The sequence below is a fragment of the Strix aluco genome, chromosome 19, assembly GCF_031877795.1.
Source record: "Strix aluco isolate bStrAlu1 chromosome 19, bStrAlu1.hap1, whole genome shotgun sequence".
NCBI classification, from domain to species: Eukaryota; Metazoa; Chordata; class Aves; order Strigiformes; family Strigidae; genus Strix; species Strix aluco.
This window is the reverse complement of record NC_133949.1, coordinates 4060535-4087013: the sequence shown is the minus strand read 5'-3', so window position 1 is coordinate 4087013 and position 26479 is coordinate 4060535. Positions and strand designations below refer to the sequence as shown.

At 63.0% G+C, this 26479-nt stretch overlaps 2 protein-coding genes across 5 annotated transcripts in view; both read left to right on the top strand.

Moving 5' to 3' along the window:
* HIP1 (huntingtin interacting protein 1) overlaps positions 1–12296 on the top strand; it is a 53829-nt gene extending 41533 nt beyond the window's left edge. For 2 of the 4 annotated variants that reach the window (XM_074844801.1, XM_074844803.1), the window contains exons 10-31: positions 1395–1470; positions 1783–1914; positions 2537–2634; positions 2818–2890; positions 3324–3507; positions 3603–3691; positions 3784–3900; positions 3995–4096; positions 5766–5960; positions 6079–6226; positions 6390–6476; positions 6596–6703; positions 7062–7198; positions 7305–7415; positions 7529–7587; positions 7721–7814; positions 8199–8299; positions 8412–8517; positions 8757–8880; positions 9106–9167; positions 9743–9854; positions 10177–12296. In XM_074844801.1, the coding sequence (XP_074700902.1) occupies positions 1395–1470; positions 1783–1914; positions 2537–2634; positions 2818–2890; positions 3324–3507; positions 3603–3691; positions 3784–3900; positions 3995–4096; positions 5766–5960; positions 6079–6226; positions 6390–6476; positions 6596–6703; positions 7062–7198; positions 7305–7415; positions 7529–7587; positions 7721–7814; positions 8199–8299; positions 8412–8517; positions 8757–8880; positions 9106–9167; positions 9743–9854; positions 10177–10187 (2326 nt within the window). In that variant the 3' untranslated portion in view covers positions 10188–12296. Of the gene's footprint in view, positions 1–1394; positions 1471–1782; positions 1915–2536; positions 2635–2817; positions 2891–3323; positions 3508–3602; positions 3692–3783; positions 3901–3994; positions 4097–5765; positions 5961–6078; positions 6227–6389; positions 6477–6592; positions 6704–7061; positions 7199–7304; positions 7416–7528; positions 7588–7720; positions 7815–8198; positions 8300–8411; positions 8518–8756; positions 8881–9105; positions 9168–9742; positions 9855–10176 lie in introns of all 4 variants that reach the window. The other 2 variants (XM_074844800.1, XM_074844802.1) reach the window with 1 other exon arrangement.
* A 1313-nt stretch (positions 12297–13609) lies between these two features.
* Positions 13610–26320, top strand: POM121 (POM121 transmembrane nucleoporin). Its single transcript, XM_074844778.1, is given in 14 exon segments — positions 13610–13660; positions 13662–13953; positions 14093–14285; positions 14609–14770; positions 16641–16721; positions 17039–17210; positions 18206–18297; positions 19098–19168; positions 19878–20002; positions 20402–20504; positions 20791–20946; positions 21269–22936; positions 23656–23784; positions 24014–26320. Coding segments are annotated over 14 exon segments (3390 nt in total). The 3' UTR covers positions 24109–26320.
* The last annotated feature ends 159 nt before the right edge of the window (positions 26321–26479 follow it).

Sequence of the window (26479 nt, the reverse complement as noted above, 5' to 3'; positions counted from 1 at the left end):
AGGGGGCTTATAGGAGAGAGGGAGAGAGACTTTTGACCAGGGCCTGCAGTGACAGGACAAGGGGCAACGGTTCTAAACTGACCGAGGGTGGGGTTAGGCTGGACATAAGGAAGAAATGTTGTACAACTGAGGGTGGGGAGACACTGGCACAGGTTGCCCAGAGAAGCTGTGGCTGCCCCCTCCCTCGAAGGGTTCAAGGCCACGTTGGACGGGGCTTTGGGCAACCTGGGCTAGTGGGAGGTGTCCCTGCATACGTCAGGGGAGCTGGAGCGGATCATCTTTGAAGGTCCCTCCCAACTCACCATTCTGTGAGTCCATGATCCTATGGGATGTGAGGACAGGTCTCCCCTGGATTAGTAACTGCACAGAGGAGAGGAGACAAATGGTCAGGTTTTGTACCAGTGAGTGTCCCGGGGTGGTCCCCAGTGGCAGTGCTGGAACTGGTCCTCTCGACGTATTTTAAATGAGATCAAAAAAGAGTGAGCAGTGAAGTGCCGTGGCCTCTGGTATGTGATTCTTTAGGGTAGTTGAAATGAAAACTGGCTGCCAAGAGCAGGGGGAGGATGTCACGGTGCCGAGGGACAGCTCAATTTGATGTTACAAACTGCAGACCACTGCGGGAAAAACACCAGGCACGAACGTCAGCAGATAGCGGGGGCTGTCCGTGGGCTCTGACCACCCAGGGCAGAGACCTTGGGGCGGGTATCAACAGCGCCAAGACAGCGACTGGGATGCAGGGGTAGCTGGAGGGGAGCCACGAGTGGCGTGGCCAGGCACTGCCACTCCTCCCCAGAGTTGGAAATCCTGAAGGGAGGTGGCCATGCTGCTGGGGGAGATGCTCCTGGGGGAGCTAAAGGTGATGGTGCAGAACCCTCCAGGCAGGAAGTCCCCAACCTGCTGATGGCCGGGTCTGTAGTGGGAGCAATGGTGATGTTTCTCAGCTGTCCTTTCAAGCTTTGGCCGTGGTGAGGACAGCACAGAGAGGTGGCTGTACCTCGGTGGGACCCAGTGCAGCCATTCTGCTGCGGTTCAGGGTTTCATAGACTTGCAGAGTGGTTTGGGTTGGAAGGGATCTTTGAAGACCATCCAGTCAACCCCTCTGCAATGGGCAGGGACATCTTTCACTAGATCAGGTTGCTGAAGTTACAGGTCCTGGGTTTATGGGAGAAAGCCTCCAGCAGTCACTTGTTGCCAGAGGTGGGAGGCTGGCGATGGGGTCTTCCCAGGACCTGCCATGGGTTTGGTGGCAGCACACACCACCGTCCCCTCCAGCACAGTGCCATGACCTGGTGACACCCTCCTGGAGCCAGGCGAGGGGTTGGAGCTACCCACGTTTGGGGTGGGGTGTCTGGGTTGGGCAAGAGCTGTCCCTAACCATTCCCTGCCCCTTGCAGGCTGAAGGACCTCTTCTACCGCTCCAGCAACCTGCAGTACTTCAAGCGGCTGATTCAGATCCCGCAGCTGCCAGAGGTGAGGCCCCATGGTCCCTGGTCCCCATGCTCACCATCCCTGTGGCCAGGAGCAGCCATGGGGCCAGTGGCACTGGGAGAGTGCCCAAAAAGGGTCGCTTGCCACCTTGCCCGGCTTCCGAGGGCTGGTGGCAATTGGGGCTCATGGGGTGTGAGGCTCATCCTTGCATCCCTCCCTGGGTGGGATCCGTCCCCGTGGGTCCTGGCTCCATTCCCACGGGTCCAGACACAGCCAGCTCTGCACCAGGACAGGATTTTGACCAACCGCAGTGCCGGTCCTCCCCCACCCAGCCATGCTCCCCTCCCTCCCCAGAACCCTCCCAATTTCCTGCGCGCCTCGGCGCTGTCGGAGCACATCAGCCCCGTGGTGGTCATCCCCGCCGAGGCTTCCTCGCCCGACAGTGAGCCCATCACCGACCTGGTGGAGATGGACACGGCCTCGCAGGTGAGCTGCTGCGGCGCTGCTGTTGCCTCTCAGGCTGCAGAGAGGACGCGGGTGCTCTTCAGCTCTGGGGTTATTTCTCCAAAGCCATGCCATGGTGGGAGCTGAGACGGTGGGGATGGCCTCGTGTGCTGGGGAGCATCACTGCAGGGGCCATGTGGGTGCTGGGTGTCGCATGTGGGTGCTGTTAGGTCTGAGCCAGGCTGAATTCATCTCACGGTGCTTCTCTTAGTGGTTTGGTGCCCTCCAGTGATGGCTGGCTGGAGATGTTTGGCTTCCCAGCATCGCCCCTCAGCTGTGCATGCTGGCATCAGGTCTTCATGCCCCTCTCCACCAAGGGTTACCCCAGGCACTGAGCATTTTAGGAGGGCAAGGGTTGTGTGCTGACATAGCTTTGAGGGTCTTCCCCGCCCCCCAGGAGTTAAGTGGGGATGGACCAGAGATGTTCAACAAGTTCAATGCCCTGGGAGCAGTGGGGGGGATCCAGCCCCAGTCCAGGCAGCAGGAGCAGGCAGCAGCCCTGCGGGCATGTGGGCTGGCTTGGCGGTGCCACCGGGGACTTGGAGGGACAGGGGCTCCCAGGTGGTGGTGGGTTCACTCCAGGTCCATGCTACTCTCCCCACAGAGCCTGTTTGACAATAAGTTTGATGACATCTTCGGCAGCTCTTTCAGCAGCGATCCCTTCAACTTCAACAGCCAGAATGGGATGAACAAGGATGAGAAGTGAGCAGTCCCGGCGGTGCTGGGGAGGGCTGCCTCCCCGGCGTGGCAGCGCGGCCGCCTGCCAGGCTGCTGCCACACAGCAGCTGCGGTGGCACAGGGGACACCTCCCGTCCCGGGATGCGTCCCCACGGCCCCGGCATGGCTGGGGGTGCTGAGGATGTACCCGGTGTCTCTCCTTCCCAGGGACCGGTTAATCGAGCAGCTTTACAGGGAGATCTCAGCCCTGAAGGAGGAGCTGGAGAACTTCAAGGCCGAGGTGGGTGACAACCATCTGGGTGTCATGCAGTGTGTCAGTCCAGGGGCAGTCCAGGGGCAGGATGAGAGCCGGCGGCTTACACTGGGAATGGGGCTGGTGGGGTGCTGGCTGTGTCCCCAGCTGGGCAAGGCAGTGACTCTGTCTGTCTGTCCTGCCCTGTCCCCAGTGGCTTCAGCATCCCTAGCGCAGCCATCCCTGCCCGTACAGGGGGTTCCCAGGTGTGCCAGGGACAGGGGGGCTGCATCCCTGCCCTGGGGGTGGGGGGGCCAGGCTCACCCCCACTGCCCAGCATCCCCAGTGCTTCGCCCTGCTGCGTTTGGGGCTCTGTGGGATGGCTGCCCATGGGGTGGCCACCAGATGTTCCCAGCGGGCATCAGACAGTGCTGGCAGCCAGCGAGTGGCCCCGGGAGCTGCCCGCCCGCTGTCCCTGCAGAGCGCCCGGGGCATGGTGCAGCTGCGCGGTCGCAGCAGCGAGCTGGAGGCCGAGCTGGCCGAGCAGCGGCACCTGAAGCAGCAAGCGCAGGACGAGAGCGAGTTCCTGCGTGCGGAGCTGGAGGAGCTGAAGAAGCAACGGGAGGACACCGAGAAGGCACAGAGGAGCCTGACAGAGATTGAAAGTGAGCAGGGAGAGCCAGCACTCAGCTTGGGGTGGGGGTGAGCCCCGGGGTGGGGGTCCCGGGTGCTCACCTCGGCACCCCTGGGTGCGTGGCAGGGCGGGCGCAGGCCAACGAGCAGCGCTACAGCAAGCTGAAGGAGAAGTACAGCGAGCTGGTGCAGAACCACGCCGACCTGCTGCGGAAGGTGAGCTCCCTGAAACCCCTCCCGGCATCCCCTTTGCCTGCCGTGCCCCCCCAGCACCGGGGGTCACTGAGCTCCCTCTCTGCCGTCACCAGAACGCGGAGGTGACCAAGCAGGTGACAGCGGCCAGGCAGGCCCAGGGGGACGTGGAGCGGGAGAAGAAGGAGCTGGAGGACTCCTTCCAGCGGGTGAGCGAGCAGGCTCAGAGGAAGGTGAGTGGGGACTGAGGGCAGGGGGACACACCAGGGATGGGCAGGGGTTCCCCCATGGGGTACCAGTGCCAGCAACCTCTCTTCTTGCCCACAGTCCCAGGAGCAGGCAGAGGTGCTGGACACGCTGAAGCGGGAGCTGGCAGCCAGCAGACAGGAGCTGCAGGTCCTCCAGGGCACCCTGGAGTCCAGCACGCAGGTGAGAGCCCAGGGGTGGCCCCCTGCCAGCCCACCACCACCCCGGGAGGGGCAGCCCACATGAAGGGGAGGTCTTCCTGCTGTCATGGTGCTTGGGTGAGGTGTTACCCACCATTGGCCTGATAATCCCAGAATCATCTCAGTTGGAAAAGCCCTTGAAGCTCCTCCAGTCCCACCATGAACCTCACCCTGACCGTTCCCAACTCCACCAGATCCCTCAGCGCTGGGTCAACCCGACTCTTCAACCCCTCCCGGGATGGGGACTCCCCCCCTGCCCTGGGCAGCCCATTCCAACGCCCAACAGCCCCTTCTGCAAAGAAATCCTTCCTAAGAGCCAGTCTGACCCTGCCCTGGCGCAGCTTGAGGCCATTCCCTCTTGTCCTGGCGCTGGTTCCTTGGTTCAAGAGACTCATCCCCCCTCTCTGCACCCTCCTTTCAGGGAGTTGTAGAGGGCCATGAGGTCTCCCCTCAGCCTCCTCTTCTCCAGACTAAACCCCCCCAGTTCCCTCAGCCGCTCCCCATCAGACCTGTGCTCCAGACCCTGCACCAGCTCCGTTGCCCTTCTCTGGACACGCTCGAGTCATTCAATGGCCTTTTTGGAGTGAGGGGCCCAAAACTGAACCCACTCATCGAGGGGCGGCCTCACCAGTGCCGAGCACAGGGGTACCATGAATCAACTCCCTGTCTTCTTCCCCACATCTAGATGAGTTTAATGATCATACCGGGGGGTTTAACACTCCTGGGTGCAAGAGCATGCGAAGCGATGGCCTCCAGCAGCACGGATTGTTGAACTAAATTCCCTGTGAGAGCAGGGTCAGGCAGGGGGGCTCTGCCCACTGTAAAACCCGGGCAGGGAGCATGCCATCACATCGCAAGCCTTTGCACAAGTTTGCTGCCATGCCAGAGGGTATTTCATGCCTGTGAAGCCGTGGAGGACAGTAGGGGTTTCCAGGCTCGTTGTAGAAGGCAGAAGCTGGCAGAAAAATGGAGCTGCCCTTCCCCGGGGTGGGCAGATGTGCTGCAGCAGGACAGGGTGGGACAGAGTCGGCTCTGGGGCCAGCAGCCAGCAACCTTCATCTTGTCGTCCACCAGGATGCTAGCAATCATAATAAAAGTGAATTTTCACTGGTAAAAGTGAAAGGGCTCCCCAGGGAGTCTTGGTTGGCCGCAGGTGAAGCTGTCAGCACTGCAGGGGTGCTGCCAGGTGGTGGGTGATGCAGGGCTGTGACCTGCAAGGGCTGTGATGCACCGAGCAGGGATGGTCGAGGTGGTCCAAGCCTGGACATTGTAGAGAGGTGGGTGCTGGTCTCTTCTCACAGGGAATTAGTGACAGAACAAGAGGGAACGGCTTTAAACTGCAACAGGGGAGGTTTAGGCTGGACACGAGGAAGAAATGTTTCCCAGAAAGAGTGGTCAGAGAGTGGAATAGGCTGCCCAGGGAGGGGGTGGAGTCCCCATCCCTGGGTGTGTTTAAGGGTCGTTTGGGTGAGATATTGGGGGATGTGGTGTAGGGGAGAACTTTGTAGAGCAGGGCTGAGGGTTGGACTCGGTGATCCCGAGGGGCTTTTCCAACCTGAATGATTCTGTGATTCTGTGTGGACCATGAACAAGTCCCAGACTGGAGGGTTTGCCCTCAGCACAGCCCCAAGTACTGTTTCGTGCCCAACCAGGTGGGAGTGGAGCAGAGCACCCGGATCACTGGCCTGGAGCAGGAGAGGGACAGGCTGAGCCAGGCAGCAGAGCAGCACGGGGAGGAGATGGCTGCCCTACGTGCTGAGCTGCAGCACCTGCGGGACACGCTCAGCCGCGAGCGGGAGAGCAGCAAGATGGAGCTGGAGACGTTGCAGACCCAGCTGAGAGACAAGGTACCCAGCGGGCACCGCTGGCGTGGGGCATCCCAGCATCCCTCTCCCTGCCCCGCTGCGGGGCTTCGGCAGAGCTGGAGGTGCCGGCGGGGCCGTGACGCCTGCACTGGCTCGGCAGGAGAGCGGGGAGCAGGCGCTGCAGCAGCGCCTGGCCGAGGAGCAGTTTGCCCTGCTGCAGGGCACTGCGCGGGAGGCAGAGAGGATGGTGCAGGATGCCCTCGGCCGCCTGGAGGATCCCGCTCACATCGGCTGCACCGGCTCGGCAGGTGAGTCCCCCGGTGCTTGCCAAACCTGGTGTTATTCCCACCTGCCCCCACCGCCCAAAGCCCACCCTCCCTGCTGTCCCCTGGGCCGTGCCAGCGGCGGGGAGCAGCCATGCCACACATGGGGACACCCCGTGTTTGAGTCCTGCCTGCTGTCTGCCTGCAGATTACCTCCTGTCCAGGACGCTGGCAGCCTCCGAGTGCGTGGAGCGGCTGCGGGATGCTCATGGCAAATACCTTTCGAATCGCGCAGGTAAGAGCCGGCAGCCCCGGGCAGGGGCTGGGCTGGGGGAAGGGGGCAGCTCTGGCACTCGTGGGCCGGATGGGCAGCACCCGCCGGGGCTGAGGCATGTGCCTGCTCTCCCGCCGCAGCCGTGGGCTCCCTGCTGCCCTGCCTGGCCCTCTTCGCCCACCTCGTCAGCGACACCCTCCTGCAGGGCAGCGCTACCTCCCACGTGGCCCCCATGGAGCCCGCTGACCGTGAGTGCTGCCCGACGGGGCTGGGGTGGGCAGGCACTGGGGCAGGCAGGGGTCTGGGTGGGCAGGATGCTGGGGTGGGCAGGATGCTGGGGCAGGCAGGGGACCGGGTGGGCAGGATGCTGGGGTGGGCAGGATGCTGGGGCAGGCAGGGGACCGGGTGGGCAGGATGCTGGGAAAAGTAGGATGCTGAGGTGGGCAGGATTCTGGGGTGGGCAGGGGCCAAGGCAGGGCAGGATGCTGGGGCAGACAAGGGCCAGAGTGGGCAGGGGCCAGCACGGGCGGGGTGCTGGGACAAGCAGGAGCCAGGCCTCTGTGTCCCCCCGTGCGGCACCCACAGCCTCTGGTGCTGCCCGCACAGGTCTGCTGGAGATGTGCAGGCAGTGCGGCAGCGAGGCTGTGAGCTACCTCAGCGCCCTGCAGGACCCGGAGTCGGTGGAAGGTGCTGACTGCAGCCTGGTGATGACCTGCCTGAGCCGCATCAGCACCATCGGGGAGGTGGGTGCCTCAGGAGGGCTGGTGGGGTGGGGTCAGGCCATGGCGGGCACCGCCAGAGGGGCTGTGCCACCCCTGGATGGTCCCTTTCGTCCCGTCCTGTCCCCAGGAGCTGCGGCCCAGAGGGCTGGATGTCAAGCAGGAGGAGCTGGGTGACCTGGTGGACAAGGAGATGGCGGCAACAGCAGCGGCCATTGAAACAGCGGCTGCCCGCATTGAGGTGAGGGTTGCCGCGTGCCACAAGGCACCCATGGGTGCTGTGCCTGCCGCGGCCACCGGCGTGAGGCCAGGATGGAGCACAGGGCTCAGCGTGGCCTCTCCTCTCTCTACCAGGAGATGCTGAGCAAGGCACGGGCTGGTGATACTGGGGTCAAACTGGAAGTGAACGAGAGGTGAGCAGTGGCCAGGGCGCTGGAGAGAGCTGGGCAGGCAGGATGGGGCCCGGCGCCGCGGGCAGAGCAGCTGCCCCATGGCTCTGGGGTCTCCCTGCCCCACAAGTGGGGCTCAGTGGAGTTTGTCTTGCAGGATCCTGGGCTCCTGCACGGGCCTCATGCAGGCCATCCACATCCTGGTCCTGGCCTCCAAGGACCTGCAGAAAGAGATCGTGGAGAGTGGACGGGTGAGCGGGGGGCATGGGTGCAGGCAGGAGTCGGGCAGGGCAGGGGGCAGCGGGTGCTTGGCCAGCTGGGGGTCACCGTGTGCTTGCTGGGGACATGCTGCTCCCGGCCTTGGCCCGTTGGGACACCAACACTGGCTGCCAGGACCTCCTGCCCCAGCCCCGGGGTCTCACCCTGGCTGCGGCCCCTGGGGTGTCACAGAGGTCCCTGATGTCCCCTCCCACATAGGAGACCCCATGACCCCCATGTTCGGTGTCTCCCCAGCTCCCACACACATCCTAAACGAAGCCCTGACCTACTCCGTTCCCCCAAGGGGGGGGTCTGGGGCTCCCAGGCCCTGCCACTCCCCTGTCCCCAGTGCATGACTGGGCCTTTCCTGATGGCAGGGTGCGGCGTCCCCCAAGGAGTTTTACGCCAAGAATTCCCGCTGGACCGAGGGTCTTATCTCTGCCTCCAAGGCCGTGGGCTGGGGTGCCACCGTCATGGTGTAAGTGCCACCATCACCAGAGCGGGGAGAGGACTGCAGGGTCCTGCCGTCCCCACAGGGAGGGGACGGGGACGGCGGGACAATGCTCCAGCCCCTCTCTGCCCTCCTGCAGCGACGCTGCCGACCTGGTGGTGCAAGGCAAAGGGACGTTTGAGGAGCTGATGGTCTGTTCCCGGGAGATCGCGGCCAGCACTGCCCAGCTGGTCGCAGCCTCCAAGGTAGGAGCCCGGCACCTCGGGGGGCTCCCAGACCACTGCCTGCATCGCCCGGCAGCTCCCCCCGCCGCGGCCTGCGCTTGGCTCTGGGAGATGCTCCATCCCCAGGCAGGCAGCAGCGAGGCTGCTCCCCTGGCTGTGCTTTAGGGTGACCCTGAGGCACCACGTGCTCACCCCAAACCGTGGGGCTGGTCTTCTCACCCGGCGGGGTGTAAGCGCATCCCTCCTCACTGCCCCGGCAGGTGAAGGCAGACAAAGACAGCGCCAACCTTTGCAAACTCCAACAAGCCTCCCGGGGTGTCAACCAGGCCACGGCCGGTGTGGTGGCCTCCACCAAGGCTGGGAAGTCACAAGTGGAGGAGAAAGGTAAGTGTGGGGCTGCAAGAGCACAGACCTGCCCCGGAACCTCTGCTCTTTGCACTTAGTGTCTTCGGTTGGCTGTGCCCCAGTGGCTTCTGCCTGCGGCTGCCCCTCTCTGCCTGCATATCCCGTGGTGGCAGGCAGTGGCAGGCGCTGGCAGCAGCGTTGGAGCTGCTGGGGCATCTCTGGGGAGCGGAGTTTAAGGGGGGCTGGTGGTGTCTTTCTCCACAGACAGCATGGACTTCTCCAGCATGACACTCACCCAGATCAAGCGTCAGGAGATGGACTCACAGGTAGGAAGTTCCCCCATGTTTTGGGAAACACACCCGCTGGTGCCTCACTTGGGCTAACGAGGGGCTGCCGGGGCTGGAGGGGAGGTGGGTGGGGGTACAAAATGTGGTGGGTGGGGGCACCCTGCCCGGCTGCCTGCCCCAGGCAGCACCAGCTCATGGGGAGGGCCCAGGGTGTAAAGACAACAGATGGGTTTGCCCAGGAGCTGCATGCAGCTGGTCCTTGAGCCTTCCCTGACACTGTCCCCTTCATGGCACAACAGCCCGTGGTCTCCCCCTGCCCTCATGTACCCCCACAGCACCCACCTCTGCCTGGCATGGGGCAGGCCTGGGGAATTCCCCTTCCCAGGGTGCCCACATGGGTCACTCTGCCTTCACCTGCCTGAGCTCAACCCCCTCCCCAGCACCGTGTGCCATCGGAGCACTCGTGGGATGGACCTCAGTGGTCTTTGGGCTTATACTGGGGAGATAACGGACATGAAGGGGGGTGCCCAGCCCAGCACGGCTCCGTGCCAGCGGCAGCACCCAGGTGCTTTGCCAGCGTGCGGGGTGGCCATGGCGTGCGTGATGTCCTTCAGGTGCGGGTGCTGGAGCTGGAAAACCAGCTGCAGAAGGAGCGGCAGAAGCTGGGGGAGCTGCGCAAGAAGCACTATGAGCTGGCAGGAGTGGCAGAGGGCTGGGAGGAGGACGGTGAGTGGATCCTGGTCCTGCTCCTCCGGGAAGCTGCTCCGGGAAGGAGCAGGGCAGGACGGGGAAGCCGTGCCAGCAGTCCAGGCAGCGAGCAGGCTTGGGTTTCACCCCCGCTGGTGCAAGTGGAGCCTGGGGACAGTTGGCACATGGGCCCCTGACCTGTGCAGGAGCCTGTGGGACCCACATCGCCCCTGGGCAGGGTGCTTGGGTGCTGCTGGGGCTCTGCTGCCCTGCGAAGCCCTGGGGTCCCAGGGGGATGGGGCAGAGGGATGCTGGGACGCCGCGTTGCTCTGCGCCCCCTTACCCTCTCTCCCCGCTCCAGCTGCAGATTAACTCCCGTGGTGGAAGCAGCCTGCAGGGGACACCCCTGTGGTGGGCTGAGACCCAGCTTGGTGCAGCCTTTTGGGAAGATCCACAACAAACCGGTGCAAAAGCCACCCCGAAGCACACGTCCTCCGCGTCCCCCCCGCCAAGAGCCGCCTCCAGCGCCGGAGCACCAAGAGCCGCCTGGCGAGACCCCGGGGCTGGGAGCGAGGGCTCGCCAGCCTGACGCCAGCCGCAAACCGCACATGTATTTATTAGCTGCTTGGGGTTGGGGGGTTCTCCGGGGGGGGTCTTTAACCCTTTAGTTTTGTTTTTGCACAGATTTTCGGAACTCTTGGAGCCAGCTCTGGCTGAGCGAGAGCAGTCAGGTTTCTTCTGCTTCTCGCTGCTTCTCCAGCCTTAACCCGGTCCCTGGCTCGGCACGAACATCCCCCCGCTCCGCAAAGGAGCCTGCCGCGGTGCCAAGGGCCCCGGGGGTGCCGCCGGGTCGGGAGACAGCTTTTAGGGTGCTGCTGGGCTTGGTGCTAGGTGTGCTCCCCCCTCCGGTGGGGGCACTGAGTGCCTTTGGCCACTGCAGGGTGGGGGGAGCGTTCCCGTGAGACAACCTTGGGTTCTGAGGCCAGGATGCTGGTGGCAGCAACACCGGGAGAGCGGGTGGTGAGGAGGGAGTGGGGCAGGCAGTGGGATGGATGCTGCTGTGAGCTTCTGCCCCCCATCCTAGGTCCTCAAAATGCCTGCTCCACCCCCACCCCCCCAAGAGCTGGGCTGCCCTGCCCTAACAGATCACTGTGTTCATGCCAGCAATAAACCCTCCGCAAGGTGCTGAGCACGGGTTTGGGCAACTGTGGTGCCACCGCACAAGCCATCAGCTCCTGGGGATGGGGGGTGGTTCTAGGGCAGCAGCATAGAAGAGGGTTTGGGGGAAGCGAGGGTGCCCCAAAAGCAGAGCACCCCAAAGCCAGAGCAAGCAGCTCCCCGGACCCGCTCTCTCTGGGCTGGTGCCACCCCTGTGTCCTCACCACCCTCCTTGGTGCGTGGGGGAGCGGTGCCAGCGTTGCCGTGGGCAGGAGCAGCTATGGGGCTGGCAGTGGCCAGGGAACCTTTGTGCCTTGGAGCAGGGGGCTCGGAGGGCAGGGGGTGTCTGCCAGCTCTGGGCCCCCCAGCTCGTCTCACTGCGGTGGGGACGGTGGCATCAGCCTGCGCAACGCTGTCTCCGTCCCCCACAGCCGCCCCCATGGTCCTGCTGGTGCCCCTTGCAGGGCCAGGGTGTCTTTCCCGGCCTGGCAGCATTGCTGCCTGCACCCTGCCTTCAGGCAGCCGCCTCTTCCTGGGGGGAGACAGCCAGACCAGCTCCCTCGGGGTGCTGGGTGTGCAGGATTTGGCCTTTCTCCCTTTAGGAAGTGGTCGCATTGCCCAGAGTGGTGGGCTGTCACCATGTGCTTTCCCAGTGACGTCCGTCAGCCCTTGGCTGGCACTCGGAGCAGTGGGACCCACCTGCATCCCCCTGCCCGGCCACGCCGTCACCATGGCCTCAGGGCTGCTCCCCCCTCTACGCGCAGGAGAGCGCAACTGTCCACCGTGCAGGGACCCGGTGTCCCCATGTCCCCCAACCAGCCCTGCTGCCAACACACTCAGCCTGCTGGGGACCTCCCAAGGCTCCCCGCTGGGGCTCCCACAGCCTCCCCACGCCCCACCACGGCCGTATCCCGACCTGCGCCGGCTCCCCTCTGGATGCAATACCAACCATCCTGCAGGACAGGGGGAGCCCCAAAACCCGCCCCGCTCTTTTTGGGAGGGCAGGGGGTCTTGCCTGCGTGGGGTACCCCCAACTACCTCAGGCCTCCAGGCCGGGTCGGGGCTGGGGGGCTGCAGGGAGGTCACGGTGGTGGCAGGGGCTTGGGGGCGGTGGCACCACTCTCGGCCGAAACCACTTTTTGTATCTTGGCTGGGCGCTGGCGGGGGGGATTGTCCCCTGCGTGGTCCCTGGCTCTGGTGGCTGGTGTTGGGGACAGTGGGGGTGCCCTTCCACTGCAGGTTGGGTTGACTTTTTTTTTTTTCATTGTATAATAATTACTACGTCGTGTGTTTTCGATTTTTCAATAAAGCCTTCAGCCCAGCCCTGCCGGCTCCGGGGTGGTCGGCAGCTGGGCTGTGTCACCATGGGGGTCCCACAGCTCTGCCCTGGTGGGTGTGCTCAGCCCTCTGCAAAAAATAATTTGGGGAGATGCTGTTGAGGTAACCTGAGTGATGTCCTGGCGATGATGCCCCTCTCCTGGCTCTGTCCCCAGGGCCACCCTGCACATCACCTCTGCCCTTCCTGGTCCCTGCTCACCCCAGAGGACCAGGGGTGGCTTTGGCCTCCCCATGGCCCCATTCCCTTCCGGGGGGGGTGACGCTGCAGTGGGGGCCCTGTGCAGACCACCCTGTCCTCCCTGGCTGTGCTGCAGGGTCACCATGGCAGGGGGGTCCTGCTGCTGGGTGGCGTGTGGGGGCCATGACTGGGGGATGCTCAGGGGAATGTCCCCTGCTAGGTGTGATGTTGCAGCAGGACATCATGCTCCCAGGGTGTCCTCCTGCCCTGGGCAGCCCCCAGATTCCCACCCCCGACCCTGCCAGGGCTACCCAGCCCCCCAGAATGCCCCATGCCAGCCTGTCCCCGCAGCCGTGGTCTGTCCCCACATCCGTGTTCTGCATGGTCTGTGCCATCGTCCCTGACATGGGCCCTGCCGTGACCCCCTGCTCTGCAGGACACAGCAGGGCTGCAGGCAGCCCCCCCCTGGAGACCCGTGTCCCCTGAACGGCCTTCCAACGGTCCCCAGGGCCACGGGGGGCTTGTCCCCAGCCCTGCCCCGCAGAGCCGGCTGGTGGTGGTGGCACCCTCCAGCCAGGGCAGGGGGACGGGGAGCTGCCCCTGGGCCTGGGGGTGACCCGGGATGGGCGGGTGCCGGGCTGGGGCCGAGCGCCCGTGGGTGCCTGCAGCGTTGGGTCACACGCGGTCAGGGATGGGGGCGTGTGGGGACATGCAGGTGACCGCAGGGGCTGGGACACAGGGGCTGGGGGGCTGCAGGGGTGGGGACGTCGGGATCGGGAGGGACATGGGGGTTGGGGGGCTAACGAGGACACTGGCTTTGGAGTGGGGACGGGGAAAGGGGGATCGGGGTGGGGACGGCGGGCGGGGTGGGGGAGACTCGAGGGGCCGGGGAGGGGGGGGGGGACACGGGCGCGTGGGCTGGGCCATGTGGCCGAGGGGACGCCGGTCGGGATGGGGACACGGGGGTGGGGCGGGAGGCCCCAGGGGCCGGGCCGGGGTCACGCACGGGTCAGCACCGGGAGCTGGGCCGGGTGGCGGCGCTCGGGGCCGGGCCCGCAGGGACGCGCCAGGAGCGCCCGGCCCCGCCCCGCCCCGCCCCGGTCCCGCCCCCGCGCGGTGCATGCCGGGCGGCCGCGGCTGGCGGGCGGCTCGGCGCGGCGCGGCTCGGCTCGGCGGGGATGGCGGGGGGCGGGCCGGGCGCCGGGCACTGGGGGCGGCGGGGCGCGGCGGCGCTGGCGCTGGCCCTAGCGCTGGCCCTGGCCCTGGCCCTGGCCCTGGCCTGCCTGCTGCTGTGGCTGCGGGGCGCGCTGCTGGGCGCGGCGGCGCTGGGCGCGGCGGCGGCGGCCTGGTGCGCGGTGCGGCCCGGCCCGCCCGCCCCACGCGCGCCCGGACAAGCGGCTGTTAACGGGCGCCCGGCCGCCGCCTCGGGCAGGCCCGCGAGGGCCCCGCCGCGCGGCCTCGGGTAAGCGGGGCGGGGGGAGGCGGGGAGGGGGGGGGAGTGGGAATTCCCGCGACGCCCCCCCGCGGCCCTGACCTCTCTGTCCCCTCAGGACCCCGCCGGCCACCCCGCGCTGCCCGCCGCAGCCGCTGCGCCGCCGGTACCCGCTGCCGCCCGCTCTGCGCCGCCGGTACCCGCTGCCGCCGGCCCGAAGCGCGCTGCCGCTCGGCCTGCCCGCCGCCCGCTGGGAGGGCTGCTCGCCCAGGAGCGCGCCTTGGGCTCGCCGGGCCGACCTGAGCCACAGCCCCGGCACCTGGAGGACCAGCCGGCCGGCCGGCGGCCTGGCCCACTCCCCAGCGTGAGTACGGGAGCGGGGACCGGGCCCCGCTTTGGCCTTGCCTCACACGTGGACGGCGTCGACGGACCTTCCCCTTGACCGGGCTGACCTAGGGGAAGCTGGTTCCCTGGGGCCCTCAGCCAGCTGTGCTCCCCGGGGACAGCCTGCTGCTCCGGCCTGCCGTGACCGCGCTGTGGGGAGGATTGTGCCATCCAAACCCCCCGGAGAGGCGGCACGGGAGAGCGCGCTCCCCCCTTCCGCAGGAGCAGCCAGGGCATCGGGTGGGGGGATCTCGCTCTGGGGGTCCCAACTTGCCTAACGCCGTGCTTTGCTTTGCCTTGCAGCCTGGAGCAGCAGCTCTCACCTGTGGCCTTCGTGGCCAACAGCAGCCCAGACCCATGTGCAAGCGAGACTGTGCTGAATGCCATCAGGGAGAGCAGGAAGAGGGCAGTGGAGCAGAAGCGGGAGGATCAGGCTTTTGGGAACGATCAGGAGAGCAAAAGAAGGTAATAAGCCAACAGTCCAGGTCCCTGCCCGTGTGTTGGGAAGGTCGTAAATGGGGCTGGTGCTTTAGTGGTGACAAATGGGCTGTGTCACAGAGTGCACAGGGACCAGGAGCCTGGGTTGGAAAAGTGCTGCGGGAATTGAACAGCAGAGGTGAAGCACACCCTGTCACCTGGCCCTCTGGGCTGTGTTGGAAGGTCCTCCAAGAGCTCTTTTTGTCATCGAGGTCAAAGGGATGGGGTTTAGGTTTTTGTCTGGACAAGCTCGTGGGTCAAGCGTGTTCCCCGACATTGCTGGCCTTGGGAGAGGCTGGGGTGTGAATTGGGGAGGTCTGGCAGGGCTCCCTGGCAGGAAAGCGGCCTCTGTCATCTCAGGGGTTTGCAGACCAGGGAAACTTGGTGTGAAATGCTGGCATCTGCTGTAGGCTTATCATCCCTATCCTTCAGTCAGCCCCAGACTTCCAGGAGAGACAGGATCCCCAAGTCTTGCAGCCCCAGGTGGAAGCATCGCATGTTAAAAGATCTGTGTGCTTCCTTTGTGCACTGTAGCTAGCAAAAGGAGGTAAAAACACGAAGGTAAACAAGAGAGACTATCTTCTGCTTTTGTTAGTCAAGGTCAGCGATTTCCAGCTCCAAGAAATGAGGGCACAGTGTCTTTGCTAGTGCTCTGGGAAGGACAAGGCGTAAATCCTGGGTGCCGGGGGCTGCCGGAGCCTTTCTGACTGCCTGGACACAGTGCTGCCTTGCCCTTCTCTCTCCTTCTCTTTTTCATCTTTCTGCTTGTGTACGTGGAGGCCATTTGCCTCGTGCCCATCTGCCCTTCATGTGCCAGGACTGCCTGCCTGGGCTCGAGCAGGGGAGCCGAGAGATGGCAGAAGACTGGCTTGGGCAGTGCTGGGGTGCGGGTCCTGCCTGCGGCGCTGGGGCTGCTGCTGGAGCTCCCCGAGAGCGCGGCGGTTTGCAGGGAGCTGCCGGCTGCCTTCCTGCTGCGGCAGGGCGTGTGGTCCTCTCCTCCGTCACTGGATTGCCCTCCACCTTTGAACCTTTACCTCCGCTTGGTGAATTTGAGCCCCACAAGAGCGGAGCCCCACAGCAACAGGATGGGTGCACAGACAGAATTGGCTTGGTTTTTTTCTCCATTCTATTTTTTAACATGCCAGTACCCAGCTTTGCCACGACAGTCAATTTCGAAGGTATTAAATCCTGGCAAGCACAAAGAATGCTTGTAGGCAGAAAATCCCACGACCTTTGAGGGAAGAAAGGAGCCTGCGTCAGCTGGAAAGCTGGAGATGACCTGTGCGATGGGGACAGCATGCTTGAGCTTGAGGGAAGTGCTTGGGCTAAGTGACAGGGCTGATCATACACCTCCAGTCTTCTTTGCAGCAGGGTTGGCCTTAAGACTTCAGATCTTCACTGAATCATTGTGGGAAGGGTATTCGGTTTCTGACTCAAACAGTCCAGGGCACTGGCTAGGAAGAGGTAAGAGATCTGACTTTCGGAGCTCAGGTCCGCTTCAGAAATGAGCTGCTGAGACTCTCTGAAATGGTTTGACTTAGAATAATGGATTTGAGCAACGATTTCATTACATCAGAACTACTCTGGCCAGCAGGCAGCTGGTGGAGCTACTGGTGCTTGGGAGGAGGCAACTCGGGGTGAGAGTCCATGAGGACAGGACCAGGTAGAGAGGAAATCGACAGTCAGGATGTGGATGGGGAAACCTCTGTCCTGGGGTATTGGGTGACAAGAAAAAAGCAAGGTTTCTGCTTTCTCTATGCTGAACCCACCTGGAAGGAATCTTCTCCCGAGGTTGGGAGAGCAGCCCCTGTCTCTGCTGCCTCCACACTACCACAGGCTTCTGCCCTCTCTCCTGCAGGCGCCATGATAGCAGTGGAAGTGGGCAGTCGGCGTTTGAGCCGTTGGTAGCCAACGGTACCCCCACCTCTCTCGTACCCAAGTAAGTGCCCCTCGGGCCAGAAGCAACTGCTGAGAGCTGGGAGGGGGGATCCGAAAGCCTGTGGGCCCTGGGAAGGGTGCTTTGCTTTTGCTTGCGGAGCCCAGCTTTGGGGAAGAGCAAGAGAGGCTGTGGCTGTGCCTTTGGTCTGTCGCCCTGAGCGCAGGCCGGGCGCCGTAAGGGCTGTGCCACTGCTGAGGCCTCTTTCCAAGCCCTGTGCTGTGAGAAAGAGTGGAGTTGCTTTCCTCCCACCTACGTTGCATCTAAAGGGCCTGTGGGCAGAGTGGTGGGGAGCTCATAAAATCTTCTTTAACCTCTAGGCCTGGCTCTCTGAAGAGGAACCTTGTCTTACACTGCCCAGATGACTGCTCAAACAAGAGGTCACGCACCTCTTCCATGAGCTCCCTCAACAATACGTACGCTGCCGGGATCCCCAGCTCCACCCGCAATGCCATCGCCAGCTCCTACAGCTCCAGCCGGGGCCTCTCACAGGTAGGAAACACCCTGCCAAAGGCAGCGTCCAGAGCCTTCTCTGGGATCGCCCTGTGTAACTCGAGCCCTGAGCTCGTAAGGAGAGGGTGGCGTTGCTGGGCGCCTGGCAGCGAGCACTGCAGGGAGTCCAGTGTGGCTCAGCCGGGCAGTTTCATCTCCTCGTGGGTTAGGCAGGCTGCTGGGCCACAGCAGCAAGCAGTGATGCTGCTTGTCCTTCGGTGCACATGCCCGGGGTGTCCCCAGGTGAGCAGTCCCGCTGCAGTGCTTGTTTAACTCTGAAGCAAAAAGGAGGCTCTTTTCCCCTCCCTACTCAGCCTTGGCCAGTCTGCTGGGGTGGATAGATCCAGGTGAAAGGAAAATAAAATCACTGTGCTGCGCTGCCACCTTTTCAGCCAGAGTCAGCAAGTATTGGAGCCGTGCACTCCTGCTTTGACCCAGGTCCCCTCAGCAGCTGCTGAGCTATAATAAAACACTGCTTACATCCTGGGTCAGGCTAGCAGATGCGATGGTGAGACGTAGCGATGGCTAATGGAGCTCTGCAGTCTGTGTGGGGAAAGGTTTCCTCTGGTGGGGTGAGTTTAAAATCCTTGAGGCGGGATCCATTAGCTCTGAGCTCCTGGTGAGGACATGTCCTGCTCCTGCTAGAGCAGCCCCGCGCACACGAGGGTGTTTGAGGCAGCCAGGCAGCCTCTGCCTGTGCCGCACGAAGGCAAGAGCCAGTGTCTGACCAGCAGCATCCTCCCTCCCCATCCTCTCGGCCAGACTGTAACGAGCCTGGAGGCCGCTTGTTCCCAGAGTGGATTGAGTTTGGGGTGGCCAGACTTTGTGCTCCACGGAACATGGGAGGGAGATAAGCAGTGTTGAAGCAAGAGAGGCTCTGGGCTCATTAGCCACGGCCCTGGGAGATGGGATCTAATCTGCGGGCAAGCAAGAGGATGGGAGGCTGTGCTGCCTGCCAGCCCCATACTGAGTTACTGCTGGTCTCTGCGTTCCAGCTGCAGAATAGAAGTGGCATGAGTGTGTCCCCGCCGTCCAGCCCGGCGTCCTCCTGCTCCCAGACACCGGAGTGGCCTTTTAAGAAAGCCAGGTAACTAACCACTCGCCTGGCGCGCGCCCGCTTGTCAATGCCAGCCGGGAGGAGAGCAGTCGCCTTCGTAGCCACCCGGGCACCCAGAGCCGGGACAGTCCAGGCCCCTTTCTGAGATGGGGCTGCTGGGTCACCCGCCAGCATGGAAACCCCCTTGTTGTGTCAGTTGGCATCTCTGCGGCAGTGCTGAGCTGCACCGTCCCTGCCCTTCTCCCACTCCGGGTTAGAGATTTGAGGGCTCAGATGGCTGCAGAGGCGACGTTGCCTTGTGGCCTGGGTTGCTGGTTGCCAAAACGTTGGGAAGAGACGGGCCCAGATTTTTGCCATCACCTCAAAATCAATTCACAGGAGCTACAGCAGAGTTGTATTTTAGCGCCTGGTTTGGAGCACAGGCCCTTGTTTTCCTCTCTTCTGGCTCAGAAGAGCTTCAGTCATAACTAAAACCGACACAACTGCCTGCCCTGGGGACAGGGTGGGTCCCAGCCAAGGACCTGTGAGGGGCAGCGGCTCCTGTCCGGGACCCCCGGCTGCTGCCCTGAGGCTGACTTGTCCTGCGGAGGGTGCGCAGGCCCAACTGAGCCAGGGTCCTGGGAGCAGGGAGCAGCTTCTCCACCTGCAGCTGCTTTCAGGCTGGTATGGAGAGGGCGAGGCTGTTGTCCTGAGGGCTGTTGTTTGGCAGAGGTGAAGCAGCACACCACGGGTGCTGGTGGGAATCCTTCGCATGTTCGGTCTCGTCCTGCTCCCTGGGGACGGGGCCAAGCCTGGGGTTGACCCTAACTGGCGCTCTCCCGCTTGCACAGGGAAGAGGAGTTGCATCGCTCCAACACTTCCTCTCCAGCGAAATCGGACAAGGAGCTGCAGACAGAGAAAGGTGAGCGTAGGTGGGCCCCAGCTCTCTGACTGGGTTGGATGGGCCACTGGTGTGAGCAAGCAGCAGGACAGGAGGTAGCTGAGGTCTGCAGGTGGGATTGGCTTGAGATGTCACTGGGAAACTAGGAACGAGCTGGTCCCAAGGCAGTGGCACTTCTGCTGGCCTCAGCAGCTGCCCTAAGGTGATAAGCAAGGGGTGCTGACAGTGTCAGTGTGCTAGCAGATGCCTGGGGGCTGGTTTGCAAGGGAGAACACCAGCCCCCAAGCCAGCACGGGTCCAGGTATCCACCTTGGGGCAAGATCTGCTGCAATACGCGTAGCACCCCAATCAAATCCCAGGTTGAGCTTATTCCAGCACTTCCTCAGCTAAGATGGAGAGGAAATCCTTTGTGCCCATCGCAGACATCCCATGGCACAGCCCTAGATGTGGCTAGCAAAGTGTCTGTGGTAGGCAGTGTGCAAGGACTGTCCGTGGAGGTGGGAAGGGGCTGCAGCCCCGTGGAGCCCCAGCAGGCTCTTGTACCAGGCTGCCCTGGGGTGTGTCACAGCCAGCAGCTCTTCCAGGGCATCGCAGCCTTGTCCTCGGCTTAGACCCCGGCTGTGCTCTCTGAGATGGGTCATCCAGAGAGGAGTCGGAAGGGACAACCCCGTTGGTGCAAGCCAAATGCCACCTCTGCCCGGAGCTGGCCCTGACTTGTTTCCTCCTGTAGTGATGGAGACGCCGGTGCGGAAGAAGCAGAACTCCCTGAGTCCACCGTCCGCATCGGGGAGCAGCAGGAACCACAAACGGAAGAACCAGTTGCTGTCAGCTTGCTCGGTGGACCAGCTGGTGCTGGTACGTCGCTGTCTCGCAGCCCCTTTTGCCCTCCTCTGGCAATAGAATGTGCTCACTGCAATTTCTGCAGGGCTGGGGGGAGACTGACCTGCCTGCCCTCGGGAAGGAGGCCCCGTCCTTGGCCAAGTGGGAAGTGACGCTATCCCCAGCCCCAGTGTCTGGTGGGCTGTGCGTGATTGTGCTGCCTGCTGCCGGACCAGGTAATGGCCTGGGGAAGGCCTGCCATGCCCTCAGTGCCAAGCCGGGGGCCAAAATGAAGGGGATCGGAGCTCCGCGGTAGCGTGCTGTGGCAGAACCACCTGCTTCACGGGTCTTGCGACGGCCAGCCTTCACCACACGTTCAGAGAGGCTCTGCTGGCTTCCCTGAGAAGGAGCTAAGCTGCTGCTCTCTCTTGGCAGCCCCTGCCGCCTCTGCTGGGCTACTCCATCACGTCAGAGGACCTGGATGCGGAGAGGGCGGCAGCATTGCAGCGGTTAAACAGAGCCTTGGAGGATAAGGCTGGTAAGGGCGGACTGGGAACGCAGAGGGGATGGCTATGAGTGGAAACCCAGGCTGGGGGTGTCGGTGTAGCGCAGGCCGGGGAAGCTCCTGGGCCAGAACTGCCTGGTCCTCGGGTCTGGGGGTGTTCTTAGTGCCTTCAGATTCAGGAGACCTTAAGGCCCAGAGTCCCCAGGCTGATGGGTGAGGCTTTCCAGGGCCAGAGCTGTGGGATGTTCCTGCTGGAAGCTCTGCTAAGGGGTAGGCCCCTACAGCAAGTTGCGGGTCCTGATTTTTGGCTCCTTCCCAGTAGATGCAGTCCCCAGCACCACTGCAGAGACAACGTTTGCCGTGACCTCCCCAGAGCCTGCACCTGCCTCAACAGCTCCTGTCCTGGCCAGCACCAACTCGCTCCTGGACAGCCTGAAGAAGATGCAGAGCAGCCAGGCTGCGCCCGTGCCAGCAGGTGAGGAAGAGGAGGAGGAGGATCGGCAGAGCAAGGCAGGCGCAGTCAAAGCTCTGCGTTGCCTCTGTGGGAGGCAGTGGCAAAACTCCCTGTTCAAATGCTCTGCTGGCGGTGGAGCTCAGGCAGGTCTTGGGAGGGCAAGTCTGGGGACACTGAGCCCGTGCTCCTGCTGGGAGCTGCGGTAAGCCTGGCAGACTGGGTGGGTCTGGTACGGGTGGGTGCTGCTCCAGGAGCCTCTGCAGCAGCGGGGTGGGTGCCGGGCGGAAGGGTGGGCTGGCTGTAGGTGACCCCCTATCCTTAAATGAGCTTTTTCCTTTTCCAGACTCCACTGGAGCTGAGGTCATGTCCCAGCCACCTCCATCAGCTGCACAGCCCCCTGCTCCTGCTGTATCGCTGGAGTCAAGTTCTCTGCCCACCACCTCTGCTGACACCAAGCCCGTGCCTGTGCTGAGCACACCTGCCCCTGCGGCCCCCGCTGCCCTGGGGGTGCAGGCCCCCAGCAACCTGGCATCTCCTGCATTCCCGGAGCTGGGCCAGACCCCCAGCAAGCCTTCCTCCCTCCCAAAGCCAAGCACCCCTTTTGGGGTGCTGAACACCCTTCCTGCCAGCCAGCCGGCAATAACCGTGGCTGCTGCTGTGCCCACCACGAGCCCCGTCTTCAAACCCATCTTCGGCGCTTTGCAGAAAAGCGAGAGCACAGCACCCTGTACAGCTGTTGTCTCCACCACAGTCACTGTGTCTGCGAGCTCTGGCCCCTCCTCGACACCCTCCACCACCACGATGTTCAAGCCTATCTTTGGCAGCGTCACCGCAGCTTCATCTCCAGCAGCGGCCTCTCCTTTCGCCTTTGAACCAACGTCACAGCCGGCCTCGGCCTCAGACCTGCCCGCAGCCTCCACGACTACCCAGGCAGGATTCACAGGTCTCCCTAACGTCATCTTCACCACCGCGGCTACAACTGCCACCATGCAGAGTTCCTCCACAGATGCCACCATTAAACCCATCTTTAGCTTTGGACTCAACCCTCCCGCCTCCACTGGCCCCACCACCAGCCTGACTGTCACCGCTGCCACGTCCACCAGCACGTCACAGCCCTTCCTCTTCCAAGGCCTGGCCAGCTCAGCTCCCAGCACGGAAACCAGCTTTGCCACCCCAGGGCCCATGTTCCAGTTCGGAAAGCCACCTCCAGCCACGGTCACCACCACCACCAGTGTCCCAGGAGGCCCTGCCTTTGGCCAGGCACCTTCAAACTCGACGGCTCCTACCACCACTGTGGGCTTTAGCATATTTGGGGACACCACGCTGACCTCTTCTACCCCAGCCACCACCACAGGTCAAGCGACATTGACATTTGGCCCCTCCGTTTCAGCGTTCGGCAGTTCCTTCAGCACGAGCGCGAAGCCACTGCTGCCGTATCCGAGCGCAGCGAGTCAGCCCGCCTTCAGTGCCGGTGCTGTGGAGAACCAGCTGCCTGCCAGCAAGCCCGCTGCTGGCCCCGTCACCTTTGGCACCCCGTTCAGTTTTGGAGCCCCCACAGCCCAGTCCGCTGCTCAGCCGGCGTTTGGCAGCGGTGCTCAGCCAGCCTTCGGCACAACCAGCACCCAGGGCTCCTTCGGCACCAGCAGCACCCAGGTGGCCTTCGGGACCACCACGTCGGTCTTCTCTTTCGGGACGGCCACCTCCACCACCACCAGCTTTGGTTCCACCACCCAGACCACGAGCAGCACCACTGGCACCACCGTTTTCGGCACCACCCCTTCTCCTTTTACCTTCGCCCAGCCAGGCCCCTCCACCAGCGCCTTTGGGATCGGCACGCCCGCCCTGAGCAGCGGCTCCCCCGCCGTGGCGTTCAGCTTCGGGGCTGGGCAGAGCGGGGCAGCCCTGGCGGCGACGCCCTTTGGCTCTTCCCTGACGCAGAGCGCGCTGGGTGCGCAGAACCAGAGCACGCCCTTCGCCTTCACCATGCCCAACAGCAGTCCTGTGTTCAGAGGTGAGTGCGGGCAGAGGGGCCGTCTGGAGTGGTGAAGAGCAGGGCCAGATTTAGGCAGCAGCTCTCCTGACAGTCCTTGCTGAGCTCCCCAGGCTCAGCAGCCCAGAGGGGCTGGTGCTCGTGCTGTGCAGAGCCTTGCTAAGGGAAGGGAAGGTGCTTCCATCACTCGCTGTCCTGATCCCCAGCCCTTGGTGGTGGAGGGGAATCCTTAACTTCTGCTCCTTGGCCCTTCCACCAGCTCTCTGGCTCCACACAAGTGCTGAGCCCAGCCAGGTGCCCTGCCGAAGCCAAGGGCTTGCCAGTGCTTAAAAGCAATCTGGAGCCTCTTGGCGAGTAGAAGCCCTGCCAGCTAGCAATTGCAGTCGCTTCTTGCTTGCTCTCTGAGGTTTTCCCTACTGCTTTGCACCCTCACTGGGTCGTCTCACCTCCCACAGAGCTGAAACCCACATGCTGAGCAACTACTTGATCTAGAAAGAGCCCTTTGTTCCCTGGCCCACAAATCCTGTGCTGCCCTGCTGGCAGGAGAGCCCAGGGATTACCATGAGAGTGCAGATTCTTGCATTAAAAGGGCTTCTCGGGTGAAGAGGCTGCTTTCAGGGGACTGTGGTGCTTCAGCCCGTGGGGGGACATCTGTACCTCCTGCGGGTGCCGCAGGCTCCTGAAGGCCAGGCTCTTCCTCCTTTGCTGGCCCCGGCTCACGGTGGCATGTTGCTTTCCAGGAACTCCTGCGCCCACCTTCGGACAGAGCACGCCTGTCCCAGGAGCGGTGGGGAGCGGAAGCAGTAGCCTTTCCTTCGGGACGCCCAGCACTCCTGCTTCGGGCTTCGGAGGAGTCGGTGCTTCCTTCGGTAAGGAGGGAGTTGGTGCTTCAGCCTTGGGGAGCTGATGGGTCAGGGTGTCCCCTCGGGCCGGGGATGGCAGAAGGGCCAGGCCATGCTCTGGGAACCAGCTCGGGTGGTACCTGCTGGGCTCCAGGGGATGCAAAACCATCCATTCCCCCCAGGATGGGGATTACAATACCCCCTGTGCCAGCTCAGAGTTTGGCTGCAGAGACCTGAGCAACCTTTCTGCTTCCAGGTTCATCCACCCCTGCCTTTTCCATCGGGGCAGGATCCAGGATGGGTGCTCGCCAGCGGCTGCAGGCACGGAGACAGCACACCCGCAAAAAATAACCTCTGGGACTACTGGCCTGCGCGAGGAGCCTGTGCCCACGCACGGGTGGCAGTGACCCAGGGTGGGACGGGATAAACCAAACTCTTCTTACTTGAACAGTTCCACAGCCAAAGCTGGATGAACCTCTGTACATATTTGCAGCATTTGCTCCCTCACTTTATTTTGCCATGTTTCATAATGTGTAAGTTTTTTCCCCGTTTGCTTCTTCTAGTTGTCCTGTGCCCTCCTCCCCAGCCCCCTGCCCTGCGGCGGCCAGCAGAGCCACATGTCCCCGTTCAGAGCCCGACTGGGGACGTGCCGCGTTCCTGCCGGCTGCGGGTCCAGGCTGCTGAGGGCTGCCGTCTTCACCAGCTCCCAAAATCTTTCCCCGCTGTTTGATCCCGTGGTCTGGTGAACACGCTCCCTCCGGAGGGCTCTGCTTCCTTCCCACCCCTGCCGAGCAGGAGCCAGGGCCGGTGCCAGCCTGCCGTGGGTGTCTCGGTGCCGTGGGTGTCTCGGTGCCGTGGGTGTCTCGGTGCCGTGGGTGTCTCGGTGCCGTGGGTGTCTCGGTGCCGTGGGTGACCAGCCCGGCTTTTGCAGCTGGGTGACGACCCCCTCGCTGTGACTTAATCCCCTGTCAGACCCCCAGCTGAGGACGTGCTGTAGCTCAGGACCTCGGCTGCAGGTGTGGGGTGGGGATGGGGGGGGTCCCTCCACCCCTCTCCCAGCCACCAAGCAGCACCCCCAGCCCTCAGTGCTCCCCGCTGGGCTGCACCCCCCCCACCCTGCTCTTCTAAAGCCCCCTCTGTTTTGCTTTATTCGTGCCCCCGCTTCGATGCGCTCATTGAACCGAGTTTGGAGGAAGAACTGAACCGTGTGCGTGGCGGCATGTTGGTTATGCCGGATTTGCTGTTTGGAGTTTCTTTTTTTTGGGGGGCACCTGTCCCTTTGCGGGGGACGTGCCCTGGCTAATTGGGTGTTGACAGTAGCATCACTGCGTGGCTGCTCGTGCTGGGTGAGTTGTCCCTTGGTTGTCGTGACTGAAAGGCAGGCAGCTGGGGTGGGGGGGTGGGGCCTGGACCCCCTGGTGAGGGGACTCCAGCCCTGGCAGTCTCTCCCCTCCCTTCCCCTCTCTTCTGGTGCCCCTTCCCCACCTCGGGGTGCTCTGGAACTGCTAACAGAAGGAGTCCAGAGCAGATGGGTTCCCCCACCTCCCCAAATCCAAATTGTTCTTTATTTTTAGCTCATTCCCATCCTTTTGGGTTTTACCAGCTCCTAGGAGCTACGGTGCTGCCTCCTCTGTTCCCATCCAGCCCTTCCCCTGCCTGGGAGCTCCTGCGGGAAGAGATTGCTGGAGCCGGGGGTCACCCAAAAGCTGCTCCCACCCTGCCCTGGGTGAGGGATGGGCACCCACGCCTGTGGGCTCCCCACCACTTCCAGGAGTGCTTTGCTGCCAGGTTTTTTACTCTCCGAGCCGTGTGAGTGTGTGTGTCTGCTGAAGTCTAAATTAAAGAGAAAAAAAAAAAACAAAAAAAAAAAAACAAACACACAAACAAATATTTAAACGTTTTTTAACAAAAATTTATTTTTATATTTAAGCTAAATTGCCTTTGAATTCCTTCAAGCTTGGTTCAGTGAGGCTGCCGGCCCCGCCGCGCTGTTGGTAGTGTTCAGCTGTGCCCCGGCCCTGCCCCGCAGGAACTCACTGTGCTGGGGAAAGGCAGCCCCGTCCTGCAGGCTCTGCCGCCGCACGCTCCTCCCGGCCTGGAACCTCCTTCATTTTAAAATGTCATGTATGTGGATGTGACTAAGCCTTTGGTTTTTGGTTTTTTTTTTTTTTTAATTCTCCGAGGACGAGGCACAGGAGCTCTCACGCGTTACGGTGACAGGGCGTCTCTCCCAGCAGGCAGGAGGGCGGTGAGCTGGCGCGGAGGGGACGCGGGCAGCGGGCCTGCAGGCAGGCACCTGCCGTGGTGCTGCCGGGGGCTCTTCCAGCCCCCCCCTCCCCGCACGGCCCCGCGGCTGCAGCAGCCCTGGAGCCGTGTCCCCTCCGTGCCCGGGCAGTCCCTGGCGCCTGGGCTGCGGACAGGGCCAGGGGGAGGCTGGGTTTTAACTCAAAACTGAGGACTTGGATCATTCCTGGTGTGGCTGAGGAGGATTTTTAGTGTGAATGTGCAATTTTTTTCCTTGCTTCTTCTGTTCCCGATTTAAAATAAAAAGGTTGTGTTCACATCTGCCTTGCCCGTGTTGGATTCCTGGGCCTGAGCAGAGCCAGGCACTGCTGGTGCAGCACAGGGCCCTCTGCTGCGTGTGCCTCGCTCCCGCTGTTCAAAGGCAGGTGCACAGACAGCATTAGTAGTAGTAGTATATTTTCCCCCCCCCCCCCCCTCC